Source organism: Xiphias gladius, chromosome 1, assembly GCF_016859285.1.
Source record: "Xiphias gladius isolate SHS-SW01 ecotype Sanya breed wild chromosome 1, ASM1685928v1, whole genome shotgun sequence".
Classification (NCBI taxonomy): domain Eukaryota; kingdom Metazoa; phylum Chordata; class Actinopteri; order Istiophoriformes; family Xiphiidae; genus Xiphias; species Xiphias gladius.
Window position 1 is genome coordinate 24,099,607 of NC_053400.1, and position 19,847 is coordinate 24,119,453.

Sequence of the window (19,847 nt, forward strand, 5' to 3'; positions counted from 1 at the left end):
TCAGTTAGGGTGTGTCTGCTTGTAATTGTAACAAAGATATTTTAAATGTTGTGAGGTGTTTAGATGTTTTTGTGTCGCTCTGTACTTTATAAATGACAATTATTACAGGATAACCATAGCGAGGATGTGTACGGTTTCTGTTAACTAAATAGGTAAATATTAGACAGGTATTAGTCAGACAAACATTTGACATGCATTCATTACAATCATTTGGTTGAAAAACTGTGATTTATGACAAAGACAACAAACACTTTTTGTCTTTATTTTATTGTAAAACGGTCTAAAAAACATGAGTGATATGAATACAGACACAAGTTACGCAAGATATGAGTAATTTCAGCAGGAATGTAGGTGAAGAAAAAAAACAGCATCAATTCTGCATCAAACCTGTGGCTGGGTGAACTTGATTTTTTTTTTTTTTTGCCACAAATTTGGACGATAATACTCTTTGACACTGTTCCTTTTTTGCAGACCTGTTTTCACTGTGTATAAATGTTCTCACTCGCTATGACACAGTGACAGAACAGTCTAGTACAACCGGAATCAACTTGTCAAATTACATCTAATTACTGTTACATCCTGGGACTCGTATGTATTGATCCTTTGCATATATATTTATAGTTTCATAGAATGTAGATAACATTTTTATAGAGAATACGAACAATAAGATAAATACTTTGAATATAAAAGACACTCCATCGCCCCACAAGGAATGAAAAAGACTTATAGGAGATAAAAGAAAAATATAGAAAATAATTAAATACCAAAAATAATGAATGCAGATATAAGCTTAGTCTTTTTTATCGTACGTGACTAATAATTTGCAAACGTAAATCACTAATTCATTTTTATGAATTAAAAACTAAAATCAAGGTAAGAATAAGATATAGGGTAAAGGTTTAAAATAAATGCTAGAAGCAATATTAGGAAATGCCAATCCAGCAGAAAATGTGATATACCTTTTATTTCATCTTGCATACTTCTGGATTACAAAGGATGTGCTTAGCAACAATGCATCTCTTACTTTCAGAGAAAAAGCTAAGTTATTTCCATTGTTAAGGAATATATAAATTATAGCCAAACAGTTTTGGCAGTGCACTTTGCAGGATCAGGTAGAGACACTGCTGAATTATCTGACTGTTTTATTTCGTTTTATTTTGAGCATTTAGTAGTTCCATCAAATCAGAACTTTATTAAAATAGTCTCTTTTTTCATGAACCTCTGAGAACATTCCGTGGGCCAAAGTGTGACCAGCTTTCTGTGCTCTACCTGCCAGAATTTTCTACTAGAAAAGGATTATCTCTGCACAATCAAGTGCTAAAACATGGTCTTCAAATGCATTAGTAGCTTTATACAAATGTACTTCATAAAGCTTTTAAAAAGTCCCCAAAACCTAGTTAATGTAAATACTTGGAATTCAATTGCCGTGGTATTTTTGCCACGGCAATTAATAGCTAAATTTTCTTCTTGTTTACAAAATTGTTGAAATCTTTTGGGTCACATTCAGAACATGTTTAGATGTGTGTACAAACTGGCTGTAATGAACCTCATAAGGCCCTGAGTTTGGCCAGGAGCGCCTCCACATCTGACTCTCCATTGGTGCTGCAGCTGCTGACTGCTGCACCAGTGGAGGAAGGCTGGAAGGCCGGAGGCTGTGCTTCAACCTCCACCTCTTTTTCACTCAGTTTAACCGTCTCTCTCTCCACCACCCTCTCTCTGTCCAGCCCGTATCTGTGACCCGGGGTGTTCCTGTACCTGCTGCCCGACTCCGCACACACCGCAGCCTTAGCCCTGGCTGCAGATGGATGGCCTTCAGACTCGTTATGGGCCTCTTTGGCAGGGGAAGCTTTCACCACCGCTGAACCCACATTTATATTCTGTCGAGAGCGAGACCTTTGTAAAGGTGCCTTGTTGTTTTCTGTGAGTGAAAAACAGACAAAGCAGTGAGCACAACTGTGAGAATGAGAATGAAATTGATGCGGAAGCAAGGGGTTTACCGGATCACAGATTAAATAACAAGCAAGACAGAGAGTAGGAGAAAGGGTTAAAAAAAAAAAAAAAAAAAGCAAGTGAATTACTCGAAAATGTAGTGTCCGTCAACCTGCAGCAAACATGAAATGATGGAATAACAGAAATCAAATGAAAGTAACAAGAAGCACTTTAGTAAGTATATGCACATGCAAAACAAAGCAAAGGTACATATATACACACGAGCTCAATGTGCATACTGTTAGTCTGGATGGATCCACACACAAATACACACCATGGCACGCGACCAGGCTCAATATGGTGAAATGGTTAGAGCTGATCAACCGCAACAGAAACTCAATAACACTGTATGTCGCCCTTTTCCAATCTCCCAGGCTCTTTCCCGTACCTCTTACATGACACCCTCCCACCCCGCTCCGCCTCCCCTGATTCCACCATCATCATCCATTCTCCTTCCTCCGCTTTTCATCTCAGCTCTCTGCTCGTACAGTAGTCCTCTTCATCTTTCTTATTTCTTTTACCGACAACTGCCCCACACCCACCCTTCCACCGCTCTTCGCTTTTCTCAGCCTCCCGCCCTCCCTTCTCGTTTCCAACTTAAACACACACCCAGACAGTGGAACAGAGCGGCGGCCCAGATCAGAACTACATTCTGAATTATAATCCGTCTGAGGAGATCGTAGACTTCATCATCAGTATGTGTGTGCTGGAAGGAGAGGGTAAATCCATATTCATGTGACCTTGAGCGTGAGGCTGAGAGGAATGGCGCGAGGAAAGACACCACCGCATTTAAAGTTTCCTGAGCCTGAAATGTCTGGCAAACAGGAGTCAAACACAGCAGAGCAGAACAGAGCGACCCGCTCTGTCAGCCAATCGGTAATGAGTTTGGAGCGTGGCCAGTCAGTCATGACAGTGTGTTTTATGGGCCGCGCTGACGAATGACAGGGAACGTCCCTGAACACAACCTCTGACAAATAAATAAGGATAAAGGGAGGAAAGAGAGCAGACAAGAAGGAACCGACCACAAAATTATGCAAAGAGAGCCAACGATCACACATACACGCACACAAGAGCGGGTTGACAATAAAGCTCGTTCCGCAAACGAGGCAATATGGATTATAAAAGAACGAATTGAGTAGTGTGTTTCCTTGCTGCTGTGCCTGAACATTTACCACAGCTGAAAATCCAAGTGTCCTCTAATTATCTCACCCTTTCTGCTGCCTCTTCCTGTTATTGCAGCCTCAGTTGTAAAAGATGACAATTATTCCCCACTGTCGATCCTCTTGCTCCATACTCCCTTATCAAGCCCCGTTCCTCTCTCCTCCCTCTGAAAAGCTGTCATCTACCCCCTGTGCCTGTTTCTTTCTTTTCCATCAGGGTAATGCCCCGCAAACACACATTTCTTTTACAAATAACACATTCACAGATTCAAAGCCGATGTTGGGAAACTTATCAATTGTGGTATCAGCAATTTGCATTTTAATATCTTGTTTACACTTCTGTTGAAATTTTAAACTGATGCCATTTCTGTTATCTTGGATAGAAAAAGAACACACAAGTAGGGTACTATCTGAGATCAGTTTTGAAAAAATTCAAACGTGAATCTTTGTCTATATTTATTTTAGTATGTATTACCATAAATTATCATTTAATTATCTTCTGCTCTACATGAATCCTTAATAATTTTGTGTGTACAATACATACTATAGAGAAATACAAAGTACTGTATCAATACATATATATTTACACTTCAAAAAAGGGTTTTAAAAACCCCCCACTCCAGTAACACCCCTCGTTCAAAAGTGAATTTCTTTTCTTCTTAACAGGGCTCTGGCCTTTAGTGGTGAACATGATCAAAGTGCTGGCAAGTTCAGTTTCTTCTCACTCTGCCTGCCTGCGACACCTAGCTGCCCCCTTCATTTGAAGCCTCGCTACCTTCTCAACACATGCTTTCATCTAAGCCGTAACACACGTCTGAGAGATGTAAAACATATCTCATCTCGTGGGTTGTACTCCTTTAAACCAACAACCGACACTGGTTTCACAGGAGAACGAGTCAAGTGGAATTTCAAATCGAAATGCAGCTGCTGCTCTGGATTATGATCAAGAATTTACAGACAAAAACATTGTCTTTTATTGAACACATGCTGCGACGGTAGGGGTGTGCATTTATCCCTCTCAGACAATTTCATACAGATTTAGATATGTGATATGCAAAACAAAAAAAACAAAAAAAATCAGAGATACATAAACTTTTTTTAAATTTAAGATTCTTACTCATAAATAAATGAAGATGTTTGACAGTCAGTAACTTAATCAAAACATTTTCTCTTTTTTTTAAATTTCAAATCTAAAAACACTTTGGAGAACTCTGAACCAATTCCGTGTCAACAGTTACTGCAGTGACATGGGGATCCTAAACTGCTTTGCACTGATAGAAACAGGAAACTTGGAGCTTTCAAACAAGGTATAATTTACAATGTTGTGTGAAGACTGAGTTCGGTAGAGACCAAGAAACATCTAAGTAAAGTACTGCTACCAAGACGAATGTCCAATTGTCCCATGAGTGGGATGCAGTATTTTAAAAATTAAAAGATTGTTGTTTTTTTTGTTTTTTTAAATTCCACATATTCCTAGCTTGTCAAAACCTGCTGCACACATTACCCACAATGACACTTGACCACTGACAGTTCAGTCAGAGATTTTTTTTTTTTTTTTCATTTTCTCTTGAAGTTTAGAGAAGTTAGTAGGCAGGGAGGCTGAGGCAGGGAGCCTCAGCAGTGAGACAGAAAGTGAAGTCTAGACTGCAGCAGTGCTTGCATGTCTTCTTCTTTCCCTAACTGTTACAGCTACACTGCCTGCCACCATTATGGTGACAATGAACTCATCTACATGAAGAGCTGTTAAGAGATTTGAGCAAAACAGTCAACACATGAGAAAGCCGGAAGACTGGTATTTTCCAGTGTCTGTAAAACATGAACACTGTGATTTTGCTAAAATACCAGTCTATCACAGTCCTCAGTCTGCCACTGTTCTTTACTTTGCTGCAAGGCAGAATGGAGAAGAAAAACAATGATAAAGGAGTTGGCAGACTGAGCTTGTTGTGTCTCTTCTTCTGCTCTGTGTAAAATTTGTCTTTAAACTGTAAGTCTCACAGCTACTGACACTGGCTCTGTTGTAGCATACGACAAATAAAATCTCAAAGAAAACAGACTAATCGCTGCTCTGAATGGTTTGAGAATATGGGAACTTGAAGATGGAACCATGGTGCTTTATTAAATGTCTGATAGGCTGGCATTTTGTAGGAATGCAAAAAGTCCCTGTCTAATAGAGGAAGCAGTTTCTTTTTTTTCTGCAAATAGCTGCAGAGAGGAATTCACATTTTCCTCTTGTCAGATCACTTGGTCCATTTGCATTTGCCACTTCAAATACAGATGCAGATGAGCCTTTCCTATCATCTCCCTCCCGTCTCTCCTCTCTTATGAAGTTTGCTGTATTTGATCACTTTAAGAAGAGAGTAGTCATGCAGACTCACAAAAATACAGACGGTGAAGTGACTCTTTCTCTCTCCACAGTGACTGACACAACAAGCTGAAGTTAGCAAGATCAAACACACACTTTTACACCCGACATATATCACAAAACAGCTAGCTGGGTTTGCAGTTTGCTGCATGTTCAGTATAATGATGACTATTTGCCCTGTTTTCTTGCATCTAAAAAAATGGAAAACCGGCTTACTGCACAAGGATCAGGTCAAGTATATGGAGCAACAAAATTCAATTTAGAGCAAAACACAAAATTTTAAACTAGAGAGAAACCAATGATTAATTTAAATATTAATTAAACTTTCAATTATCCTTTCTGATCAATTTTAAAATGTCAAGCACAGATTTCCAGCCATAGTTGATGTCTTCAAACTGATAATTTTGTTCAACCAGAGCCCAAATCTATATTTATTTCACAATAATATAAAACCGAGTGAAGCAGCAAATCCTTATATTTGAGAAGCTGAAACCAGAGAACGTTCGGCATGTTTGCTTGGTAAATGACTTTAAACTATTTTAAATCAGAATATTTGAGCTCATCTGAAGTTAGATCAGAGGAAAAAGAGTTTATGACTAATCATTATTTTTATTAATATATGTATGTGTGTATATATGTGTGTGTGTGTGTGTGTGTGTGTATACACACCCACAGACACACACTTATCTATATATCTATATCTATATATATATATATGATAAAAATTTCCATCCTGGTGAAAAGATGAGAAAACTCTTGTCCTACATAGTTTACTTTCAGCTACCAAGCTTATCATCCGAATTAGTTGCTGAGTCATTTTCTGGAGATCGACTTATTAAATAAATGACTAGTCATGTCATCTATACATGACTTTTCTAACTCTAAAATGATGCCTTTTTTCGAACCCTATCAGACTTTGTTAAAAATTAAGAGTACACAGTAGACGTGGGGGTCAGGGTTATGTTTTTACTGTATGCCAGCCAGCAATTAGCCAGCTAGCATTCATTCCCTATGATCCAGTGTACGAGTGAAAATACATGATGTACACTGATGTTCCTGGATTTATCTCATTTGTTCAAGTATACGTGGCTGGTACTGGAATTTTACAATGCAAGCTAAGCATTCTTCTGATAAAGTACCTGTTCATCAGACTCTATCCACAATCTTGCAATAAAGAGGGAAAATAATACTGTAGTTCCATTAATATAAGAACAGATGAAAAGGCTTGATGACTACATGTATCAATGATTGACAAACTCTGACGGACTGCATTTTTTCACTACCTCAGAATAGAACAACTGATTAAAAAGGAGGAAAAGAGGTGGAACAGAAAAATCTGAATCATCAACAGACTGAGCAGGAGTTTGGAGGGGTTAAGAACTTCCTTCCCTCTAATGGACAGGTGCATAATGCCACTGAGGTCAGACTACTGATTCAAAACAGCCTCATCATTTTGTTTATGTGAGTGTGAGATTGTGAGTACTTTGCAGTGAAAAACTATGATTTAATGTGTTGTGCTTGTATATACAGAAAGGAGAAAAGCAGAGAAAAGCTACATTCAAGAGTTGAAAATGCATGGTGTCATAATTGCGTGTAATGGAGTGAGTGAGTCTTTTAAAAGGTAAAAGCTAGCAGACAGCTTGTTAGTTTGCCTGTGTGCGTAGGCTGGCTGTAATTAAAGATCATTACCTGGCAGAATACCAGTCATTGAAGGTTTGTCCCTTGCTTGCTCATCTTAGTAAACTGTGGATGTGCAAAAGAAGTCTGTCTAGCTTCTCTGTCACACAGAAAAACAGCCTACAGGATTAAAAACGAGGAGAGGCAGCAAGCCATAAGAGGAGAGTGGAAGGAGGACAACAGTGGAAGAAATGGGATGATGAGGGAGAAGATGACAAGTTAGACAGGACAAACAGCCTCAAGAGAGTGTGGCATGATTGGGAGGCAATGATTGTGATTTGGACTAGACTAAAATAGAGTACAGAAAAAGAGGTGGAGCAAAAAGGAGAGCGAAGAAGATAAAATAGGAAGTGTGGGGATATGTTGTTCAAAGAGCACTATAACAATCCCTGTGGATAATGTGCAAACCTGCACTGTTATAAGTAACTGAAGCCTGTCCTGCTCTAATGCATATCAAAGTGTTTTCCTTTGTTGCGCTGCGATTTGATTCCCTCCTCTTCTGTCTCTCCTTCCCCACATTTAAAAACCCCAAATATCTCTTTTGAAATACAGAAGAATAGATCATAGAGTTAGTGAAAAAGCAAAATAATTTGGTCGCCTTTTAGAAGGATAAGTGTGTGAATTTATGACTGGGTTTGGATTTTTTAGTTGTCCTCTGGTCTATACATTTTTGTTTCGACAGCATTATCTGGCTCCAAATGGCATTAGTTTTTGTAGGTTTTGGAAAAATGGTGCAGAAACAATTAATTGATCAGTGGATGAACAAAACTAAATTGATTACTAAAACATGTGTTGAATTATCTATCAAGTAATTTATCAAGCAAGCAAGCCAAACATTCTCTTGTTCGAGTGTGTGAGGATCTGCTGTTTTTTCTGTTCTATACTGTTGTAGATTTAATACCCTTTGGGTTTTGGACTGTTAGTTGGAAAAAACAAAAAAAAACAAAAAACAAACAAACAAACAAAAACAAACCAATCTGATTATGTCAAATTGGGCTCTGGCAATTTGTTATGGGATTTGTCCCTATTTTTGGACATTTTATAGATTAATGATTATTTCATTAACAAAGAAAATAATAATTACTTGCAACTCTCGGGGCAAGTATTACATCTTGTCAGGGCTGCCACATGTTTTGATTTAGCGACAGTGATGATCAGTCCACAAAGAGAACAGTGCTGGCCCTTCTCAATTACCACCTCAGTCCAGTTAATTTGTAAAGGCCCCAAGCAAACTTTAGGAAAATATCCTGCTCATGTGCTTTTTGAGTAGGGCTTACATAATTGGAGACTTTAATTGGTTTTATAATGTTTGGGAGATAAAATCGGCCTATTATTTCAAGAGTAAAAAACTATGAGTTTAAAATAAGAACAATATACTGTAATGGTGACAAGGACATTCTTAGTGTTCATTTCTGAACACAGTAACTGAAGCTTGGATAAGAACTAGAGTATTTCAAAAGCGAAAATAGGAGCAGTTCCTTGACATTTAGGTCACCCTCTAGCACTCACCTACAAGTAAACAGCCTTGTAAATATGCTTTAGCTGGACATGGCAATGGTCTTTGCACAAGCACAAATGTGTACATAAGGGACACACTTATAAAGACATGCCAACACATTTCATCTGCAATGCATAAGTAGACGTGAGCAAGGAGTTGGTAGGGGTGTTTAGTGGTTTGCTGCTTAAAACCAAAAAGGGCGATGTGGAGGATATGAAAGGGCTGAGCTGGGTGTCCCTCAAGTCTTCTGCCCCTCAGTGTGAACCCCAGCCACTGTGAGCTGCAGCCAAGCATGACATTGCGTTAGCACGCCTTGGTGAGTCTAACAATGCCTCAAAAGTGAGCCTGGTTCCCTGCCACTAGTACTGCTACCCTATACACACTACTGGCTCAAAATGCACAGGATCCTCTACTGTGAATAAAATACAAATAAACAAAGCTTCTGTCTTTATGGACCACAAGATTCACCCCTCCAGTGTCAAATGCAACTGATCTTTTCCAAGGGATCACATGTCAACATCATTGTTATTGTGACAAATTCATTCTAGTAGCCTTTTCAAAAAGTAACTGACAGACAGCCAGCATAACTCAATATAGACACAAGACTGTGCATAATTGAAGGTTTGACTGTTGTGGGTGGAGCGTACACAGATATATCCGACGTCACATCGTCTATAGCAAACTAGTATTATCATAATAGTGTAATGGCTACAATGTATATCACACATAAACCAGATATAATCACAATGCTGGACTGTGCTTTGAGCGAAAAATAAATAAAAGTTAAATTAATGTTTGTTACCAGCTTTGAAATAGCATCTTCCTGAAATAATGACTTTCCACACTTTCAACTGCACTGCAACAAGATAACTGGAGAGAAAAATAAACAATAAAAATAAAAAGCACCATGATGTTTAGTGCCCTAAACTACCCATCGCAAGTAAGTTTTACATCTCTGCAGGTTATTAAAGTGCATTCATTAGCTAAAAACTTGCTGCACTTCAGGCCATGGTCAGTGATAACACAAATAGACAATATGTAACAAAATGTGGTAAAACGTGCATAAAAAGAGGTATGACCCTTTACAATATAAAACAATCTGTCCACCTGTGTAAAAGAGGAAATACACCTGGCAGATGGTTGTAGCAGCCCGGGCTCTTACTCCTGCTTTACTCTCATTATAGCTACATGCAGGGTAATGGACTGAGAATGTTTCCTCATACAGGGACAGCATCGCTTTCCTAGGGTTCTTGTGTCTATTCCCTCTCTCTTTTTCTCCCTACATACACACACACAAAAGCAGACAGCAGACACAAACACAGCAAGATGACCCGACAGACACACATCACCGCATAGACGCACACGCACACCCATGCAGACATACAAACAGTCCTTTTTTAATAAGCACCAGCTATTTCATTGATACAGGTGTACAGCCAGCATACTCTGCTGCCTCTGGCATGAATTAAACATGTCTTGGTTTCAGGCTCTGCTACCTGTTGTTGTTGTTTTTTGTGTGGTTATTGCCGGTAAATATTCCCAGCAGTCTCAGTCTAATGCATATGTATTTCCCCTCAGTGGCTTCACACTAACTAAGGGTTTCTATCACCGCTTTCTCCACTGGTGTACACCTGTCACACTGGGAGAGGAAAATATTGATCCTTCACACGCCTCCAGACACAAAGCTGAAACGGACTCGCAAATGTATCTGCAGACAGACAGACGGAAAAAAACACACATTTCTCTGCTTCCAATCCGTCAGTTATGTGGATTAATATACTGGTTGACTAAGGCGAAGTTAAAATGACATAAGAGGAGCATAACTGACTCTTCTGTGTTGTACACAAACAGACTTCGGTAGACTATAGAAAGCATAGCCAACAACCTGCATAATATGTTTCCATAAGACACTTTCAATCCTCATTCTTCCGATGAATTCTTACGCAATTAACAAAATCGTTTGTGCCCGATTGCAAATACATTTCGAAAAAATTCAGCACCGAGAATTAAGGTGCTATATTAATAAGAATAAACTCGTGATGTTTAACACAATTTACTGGCACATATTAAAGTTTAGGTTTTTTTGGGGTAAAAACTACAATGTATCGGTAGCACCAAATATCAAAAACCGTAAGGTATATCAAAAGCTGGCTGGATTCCTAATCTTGTTTGCTGCTGATTTAATTTTTTTTTTTTAAAGTTTCAGTTCTAGGCTTATTTAGACCATGTTCTTGTACTGCTGCTTGTGTGTGGACAATGTTTAACATTTAAGAAGTCTGGCCTCTTTTGTTAAATGAAAAAAGAATTGATTCTTCTTTTTGATATATTGACATTCATCAACATAAGGTATCAAAGAACAATACCTGACCAGAACTCAGGTATTTTATTAAAACTCAATTTAAATGTTTCTGAACTATATCTAATACCCACCACTATGCAAGTGGTCATTAAGCAACATTTAGCAACACCACTTCATCTGGGTTATGTTCATTAACACCTTTAAATGTAACACAATTAGTATCACCCACTGTTTTAACATCAAAAGGTGATTAAATATGTCAACCTCCAACAGAACACTTTTTTTTCTTTGTCTCTTGTAGTCCCTCTTACGCTGTTTCTTTCTTGCCATTGTTTCTACTACCAACTGAGGGGTTGTGCCCAACACTAAGGCCGACTCTGACAGTTCTCAATATGCAAGGCCAGTCCTGCCAAACAGACTTATGAATTCCAAACAGCCCGGAGTCATGCTCCATATTTCATTGAAGTTGAATATTTAAAAAGATCAACCCACTCAAAACCCTATAAAACCTATCGTTCTGGGGCCTTGTGTCCTAAAAATAAAATCGCATCTGCCATATCGCATTACAGACAGCCACATCAGCCTCCATCTCTTAACCATTTCCCTCTCTCTGTTCCCCCTTCTCTCTGACAAAACCCATCTGGTAACCAGCCTGTCTCCATCAACACAGGTTTTGCTCTCTCTCTCTTTCAAACAACTGCGCATTTCTTCCTGCCTTCTTTATCTCATTCCCCTTCCTTTTCTTCCCTCTTGCTGTCTGGAACTCAATTTTTTTTTTCTTTATTGGTGCCGTAACTCTCACCTCTCAGCTGTCCTTCAGACTCATCTCTTCTTAGGGGATCACACAGACCACCGGGTAGAAGAGATAGTTTTCCTTCATTCTGCAAGATGGAACAGGTTTCTTATTCCAAAAAGTGAGCAAAATGCAGCAAAATTAGTGGTGATAGACTGCAATGCAGCCTGCTTCTGAGAGCACAGTCTCAGTGAGATCAAAGTGATCCAGAATCGAATTTTAAAAAAGTCAACATTCACTAATCAAAATGTGACAGATAGCGTAGCAAGAACGAGTGTATGTGATTATGAGTTTCACCCTCACAACGCCCATAGCAGCCCTGAAGGCTTTGCCTGGATATAAAATAACAATTGCATAATTAAGCATTAAGCATAAATTTATCATGATATTTTTTATGTCATAAACAGAATTGAAGCATATCCATAGCATTTATTTGCCTCAGAATCCATTAAAAGAAGCAAAGACATCACAGTGTGTTTATATCAGAGCACATGGCGTAAATGTCACCAGTGACTGATTAAACTTGGTTAAACTAAACTAAAATTAAAGAGCTTAATATTAGGAGGATTATAAATAAACTTGCCTAGATACTGACTATTAAAAAGAAAAGAGGTTCAACTTGAAAGGAATATCCTCTAATGTGCCACAACAGAATTCAGTAACAGTATGCCACTCTGTCTTCCATCACAAAAACACTTAATCAGAAATCGTCTTAAAAGAAAGCCGAATTACTGATTTTAGAATGAAATCCAAAAAGTGCCACCGCATTAATATTACTCAGTTACATACAGGAGCATTATTAATTAGTTCTTTTCCATCCATGTAAAACACGGATTAAGAAATAATATTATCAATCTAAACATTGATAACTTTGATACAAATACCAAGGTAAATACATTTGTATGGGAAACATTATGAAGGAAAACCAAAGGAAAACTAAACAAAGAAAAGTAAGGAGTATAACTTTAGAACAACTGCAACTTTTATAGACCGACTGCGCATTACTGGTTAAATAATGATAAGCCTACGGGATTGAATGTATGTATTGCATGGTGATGGAAGTCAATACCAAATGAATAAAAAAGATTTATGAGGACTCTAGCCAGATCTACTGATACAGAACACATAAGGAACTTATATTTGATGTACTGACTAAAATTTTCAATATGCTAATTTTATCCTTCCACTTGATTTCAGATATAATCTTGGATGAATAAACTTGACACACACATGCAGAAGCCTGTGGGCAGGAGCATCTGCACACACCCACCCACCAGTTGGCAGGAAAAAAATTAGATCAAATCAACCCATACTAGAATTAAAACTAACAGAAAGGCAAGCATCAAGCCAATGTGGTGAAATACAGACTGATGGTGACATTAAATAAATGAATACATAAATATCATTAACATAAGATCTTTACATGTTTTTCAAAAGTCTGGGCCAAATTAAAGACAAATGGATATACCTAATGTAGGCAAGATACAGGGACAAAACACTGCAAGTCAACAAAGAGTAACAGACAGCAAGTGCACGCATAAGACTAGCATGGTTTTCCAGTTTTCATACTGTTTATTCAAACCTTACACTTCCACAGCTGCCTGAAAGTAAAACACAGATGTGATTGTAGCTTTTGCTGTGAAAGTTAGTTAAGTGGAGACAAATTTGGATTTTCTGGCTTCACTAATTAGAAAAGACAGCGGCAAGCGGTGAGTTCACATCCCGGCTTCAAAACAACCCATTAGAAACTTATGGGTCACGTCACAGGCACTACATGTTTTTCTGCAATCCACTGTATGGCTGAAGGGCTTTGAGGGCTTATTGTGCCAAACTCTCTCTCTCTCTCACACACACTCTCACACACACACACACACACACACACACATACACACACACAAGTTAGGTACTGCCTCAGAGCCATGTTGCTCCAGAGAAAATCCTGAATTGGAAAAGTGTTTTGTTTGTATAAGTGTTGCTCAGTCCATTCCTACGATTTCTCACTGATGACTCCATGAGTCATCAGTGCGAAGGAAGGAAAATTCACATGGCACCACCACAGTGCTTTGGGGTAATATCACTATGCACTCCTGCAACCATGGGAGCTCACTGACATATCAATGCAATTAGAATCAAGGCGGTGTCCCAGTGAAAGTCAGCTAGCACCACTCAGACTAACACTGAGAATAACAAAGAGAACGCAACAGAGACAGTATGAGAGCATGAGAGCGCAAGGGAGGAGTCGGAGAGGAAACAAATTAAGTAAGTGACAGGGTAGCATGGCTGAGTTTAGCTCAGCTTCTGTCCAGGGGCCTCTTCCTCTAATTCTCATACTGGCCTGGCAATTAAAAATACATGCATCAATGGTCTACGCAAACACTACGGAAGAACATATAATAATACATTTACACAAGCCACACACATGTAAATGGACACGGCTATTCGTCACAGTGTTTTTTCATATTTCTTATGCTCTTAGAACTGATGGCTGGCCAGCCTTGTTCCATTCAATGAAGCTCTAATCAATGCAGCAGACAAATGATGCAGCGAAATAGGAGGTTGTATGCATCATGGCTCAGGGGAACACATTAACCCAATCACCTCAAAAAGTATGGATCTGTTCAACGAAAGCTGTAGTTCATCACACACCCCAAGCCCTCTGCAAGACACACATCAGTAGGCCAAGGACAGTGTTGTTGATGAGATTGGACAATATTGATTTTAATCAATAGAGGGCTGAACAGAAGTGGGTACCCTCTTCAGATGAGGAAACACATTTAAATTGTGGAGCTCTGTTATATAACCAGTTGTTAGTTAACACCCAGGGGATAACTTTCATGCTGATTGGGACCTGTAACAGTGACCTCAGTGTGTGTGGGTGCACAAGTGTCTGTGTAGGTGTAAGTGTAGGCAATAAACTATTATTTTAGTTAACTTCCAAGTGTGTACAATACTCCCATCACTGGTATGGCACGTGTGTAATATCTGTAAATGTATGGATGGTTTAGCACAAACGCATCCTTAACAGATCTGGCCTGAGGGAGAGTGCAGCGTTTTACCGTAAGTGTGTCATCCATCTGATTCCTTCTGAGAGCTCCCATGGGGGCCATAGCAATCCATGCTACCCTCGGACATGTTCTATGCCCCGGTAGTCCATAGAGTCAGCAGCAGTGTGGACAATAGAATGGGTTAATATTGTAAATGGCTGGCCAAAAGGGTTGCAACACAGGTAAAGCTTTGACTAGGACTGAGAGGCTTTGAAATAAAAATGTGCACGTATCCATACATGACTGCATCAACAATCAGAGATCACAAAAAGTCCTGCTGACAAAGTACTTGCTTTACACACAAATAAATGGTTTTGCTAGTTCAATGCTCACGTTAGTCTTGATCTACAGAAACGTGGAGCAGAAGTGGAACAGGAGGTGTTTGTTGTGTGGGGTAATTTTCTTCTTTGTACATGGTCATGCTCAAAATCCCCATTCACAGCCCCCTTGTAGTTACAAACATTGGAAGAAATCAAAGCAAACACGTGTGTCTTCTCTCTCTCTCTCTCACACTCACTCACTCACTCACTCACACACACACACACACACACACACACACACACACACACACACACACACACACACACACACACACACACACACACACACACACACACACACACACACACAGGGTGTCGTGTCACGTTTCACCAATCAATGCGTCGGGCTTAATGTCTAAGATACAGCTGCATCGATTTGAACTGCTTGAATCAGGGCAAAGCTGGGAGGGAATCACAGCTGAATCGATGCAGGCATTTCTGTATCAGAAAAGCTTGATATGACAGGCATATCTTTTTTTTTTAAAGCTAATAATGTCTTTTACTCTGTATGTTTCTCTCCCTTGTATCTGCCAGTCTTACCAGCTCAGTGAAAGTTCAGATCATGTGTTGACCGTCCCTTGCTCAAAACAGGAAGATGGAAAAAAAAAACCTCAGTGCTCTGCTGCCTTATGTATCGTTTATTTTGTCAGGGATTTTGGTCAAATTCAAAGAAAGACAAACTCTATAAGTTGTTATAAATTATTTTATAATTAAGTTGTAAATAGTAAGTAGTAAGTAGTTAATATTAAGTAGCACTTCAACTGTTTCAGTATGCGTAACTCCTATCCAGGTATCATTACATGTAGCATTGACATAACACATTCTAAGAGATGCCATGAAACTCTCTGTAGAAGACAGAGTTACTGCTTTCATTAACCTGCAACAAAAACAATATCGAAATCTTGCTCCATCCTCTAATTGTGAAACAGCTGTCTATGGTTGAAACTGATTACTGCAGTCAATGTATACATTTTTTTTTTTTTTTTTTAACAATTAAACAAGTGGGATTCCAAAAATAATAGTATAATTGCAATTTTACTACATATCCTACTCTTGGATATGACTGGATTCAGTAAAAAAATAATTTATTGCAACTTAGTGAACGCTAAACTAAAATGGACCTGAATCACTGCTAAATTGTGTTGTAGCACAGCATCACATCTCATTGTATCAATACAGGTATTAATTGAATTGTGTTGAATAACTGCTTTAAAATATACTTCAATGTGGATGTGCATTGAATCCGGGTTAGAACAAGAGATTCACAGGTGTATTATAATTCCGCACCGTTGTGCAATTTATTCAACACAGTCAGATACAAAAAATAACATCTACATGTGTGTTTGTTTCTTTTAATCAGCCAATGAAAAGAACAATGGCTCAGTGTGAGTAATCAGTGCATACAGAAGCGCCTGTGGCAAAATCCTACTTGTAATTATCACAACACCAATCAGCGAACACGCACAAGACAAACACAGGAACAAAGAAGAAATTGAGGGGGGAAAAAACACAAGTAAATAACTTAGAAAAAAGAAAAAGCACCATGACAGCATGTAACACCCTCTGTCTGGAAACAATCAGGAAAGCTTTGGTGCTATTGTCTGTTTGAAACATTGATCAGACAGGAGATATAAAACAGGGGGTGAGAGCAGGGCTATGTAGGCACATGTGTGTGGCTCCTGACTGCTTTGGAAAGTTACTTAAATGACAGTTAATTTTAGCTATAGCTGCCTCATTATGATTTAAGAGAGAGAAATAGTGTAGCCAGAAAGGCCACGTAAATATTCACCAAAAAATACATAGCATATCTTAACACAAACAACCTCAGAAAAAAAAACAACGCTCTATACACCCACTGAAAAAAAAATGCCAGCTTTCTAGTGTGGTGAGAAATGTGTTTCTCACTAAAGGCACAAACAAATAATGACAACCGCAATGGAACAATGACAATGCGACTGGTATTTGAGGGTACAGGACAGGGGTGTGAATCAAGGTATTTATTACTGAAACACCCCCCCAGCAGGAGTTTTTTGCCTTTGTAAAAACAACATTTTACATTTATAAACAGAAGAACAGACCCCAGGTGAAGCAACTATGCAAAACTTCAGAGGATTTGGTTATACTTCTGCTTTCAGATGGAGAGAGAGAGCAAGTATTCCATAGGTTCTAACAAGCAATAGGTGTTTATAGAAGGGAAGATCTAAAGGGAGCAAATGTGACTGAGCCAAAATGTTTTTTTCAAAATAAACTTTAGTGGTTGTAATAAATCAACACTGCCTCCAAGACATGCAAGAACAGTAAACAGAAGGTACGATATACAAGAATTAAAGTAATGAAAAGACAGTGGTGGGGGGGCTACAAGGTAATGGCAAGAGTCAGAATAAAGTATAGCTCTGGGCATTCACAAATCAGATTTGGTTTGCACTGATTTCATATCTGCCAAACCACTTGGCGAGGAGGCCAAGCTTCCATTGTTATTGGAATTGCTTGAGTCTGGACATAATTAGACATTTCTAAACCCAGAAGGAAGATAACAGGTGAAGAACCACCTTACATATCCGGTAAGATCCTAGGGTATTATTCTGGTATACAGCATACACACATTTAGCACTGGTCTGCAACAATAATCTTGTTCAGCAACTGTGGATGAATGATGATGAAAAAAGACTCTTTTTACCAATATTAATCATTTTGTTAATAATAATGTAAAATTCACCAGAAGGGCAAAGTGCTTGATAAGAAAATCTTAATTTTCTGAGGTGCATTTTTGCCAACAAGCAAATTAACTACCATGAAAATTTTATTGGCTAGACCATGTTTTCTCAGGGGCACTGTCTTTACAAGCACAATGTGAGAAAGTGGTTCTGGATAATATGTATAGTGAAAAGTGCAGCATTAATGAAAGTTTAATGTAGCTACAGATTAACACTTATTCATGGGCAGACCATTGTGAATTTGGCCAAATATTTTAATTAAGGGAAACACAGTTGGATGTGGGGGTGGCTAATTATCTGAGGGTACTAGTTTGCCAAAGAGCTAAAAGTTTATTGTGAAACATAACATGGCTTTCTGTTAGATGCTGCACAAATAATTACCTATACAAAATAATTACCAAATTCATTACAAGACAGTCCATCACTATTGTCAAGTATGTTCATCTTGTTTTATGAGAATGAGATGTATAAGTGATGCATTTTGAACACACTGTATAAAAGTGAATGCTTTCTGTATGAGCAAAAATTAGCAGTTAAGTTAGCTAGCCACTGGCTTTATTTGTATGCATCAGACCCAGCAGTATTGTATTTGCATACAGTACATACAGAATTTCCTGTGAGGTTGTGAGTACCTATAATACATGTATACATGTAAATCCCAATAACTCTGTGAAAAGCCTCAAGTTGATCCAAAATGGCTACCTGTAAAATGAAGAATAGAATTCAAAATCCTTCTCCTTACATACAAAGCCCTTAATGACCAAGCTCCATTGTATCATAAAGACCTCATAGTACCCCATTATCCCAAAAGAACATTCTGCTCTCAAAATGCAGGCTTACTTGTGGTTCCTAGAGTTTCCAAGAGTAGAACAGGAGGCAGAGCCCTCAGTTATCAAGCTCCTGTCCAGTAGAACCAGCTCCCAGTTTGGATTCGGGAGGCAGACACCCTCTCCTCATTTAAGACTAGGTTTAAAACCCCCATTTTTCTCCTTAAAACCCCCATTTTTCTCCTCTCAATCCAACTGGTCGAGGCAGACAGCCACCCACCTTGAGTCTGGTTTTGTTGGAGGTTTCTCCCTGTTAAAAGGGAGTTTTTCCTTTCCCCTGTCGATAAGTGCTTATTCATGGTGGGAATTGTTGGGTTTCTCTCTATAATATTGTAAGGTCTTGACCTTATTCTGTAAAATGTCTTGAGATACCTGTATGTTACTATTTGCCACTATATATAAAACTGAATTGAACTGAATTAAATGAAAAATGGCATTTAATATAGTTTTTTAAGGATAAATACTTTAAAGGCTAAGATATAGTGATTGTGACACGTTGAAAACTCTCCAGTGTAGGCTTACTGCTAATTTCCAGACTTCACTGTGTGTGAATGATTTTTAGTAACAACAAAATGACAGGAGAAGATTATGAAATGATTTAAGCACTGATACTGTTTTTGAATACAGACCATGTCCTCATTGAATATGATGCTGGAAGCTTCACAAAAGACACCTCTCTCCTTCTTTCTCCCAATCTCTCATTAAAGGATTAGCTACGAATGTCTATTTCTGACTGAAACTGGGTTACCAAGGTCTAACATGTATACCCAGCTGAGGTACACATACATACATACACATATACAGGGGCACACAGCCTTAAAAACATGGAACCGAACCAGTGCAATCAACACAGACACCTACTGGAACAGGCTGCTTTGTGGTGCTGGATGGTGACTGCTAAAGCTTCATTGCCATAGGTGGGTGGAGGAGAAGAGAGAGAGAGATGATCTCTTATAGAGCTCATGTTTTCCACTCAGCATGTGCACAGTCACTGCTGAGAATAAAACACAGAGGCTACACAGAGGGAAACAATAGCTCGCCATTTTTTTCTCTTCCTCACCATCACGGACCACCTGGCATGAAGCACTAGGGGTGCCGGCATGACTAATGCCACTTGATGCACATGTACATGTGAATGTAAAGATGTGCTAATTTTTGCTGGCA

At 38.7% G+C, this 19,847-nt stretch overlaps 1 protein-coding gene across 7 annotated transcripts in view; it reads right to left on the reverse strand.

Moving 5' to 3' along the window:
- Window positions 1-945: 945 nt before the first annotated feature.
- Window positions 946-19,847, reverse strand: part of LOC120792858 (protein diaphanous homolog 3-like) — a 162,282-nt gene continuing 143,380 nt past the window's right edge. For all 7 annotated transcript variants that reach the window (XM_040132259.1, XM_040132252.1, XM_040132283.1 and 4 more), the window contains one exon: window positions 946-1,918. In XM_040132259.1, the coding sequence (XP_039988193.1) occupies window positions 1,548-1,918 (371 nt within the window). In that variant the 3' untranslated portion in view covers window positions 946-1,547. The remainder of the gene's footprint in view (window positions 1,919-19,847) is intronic.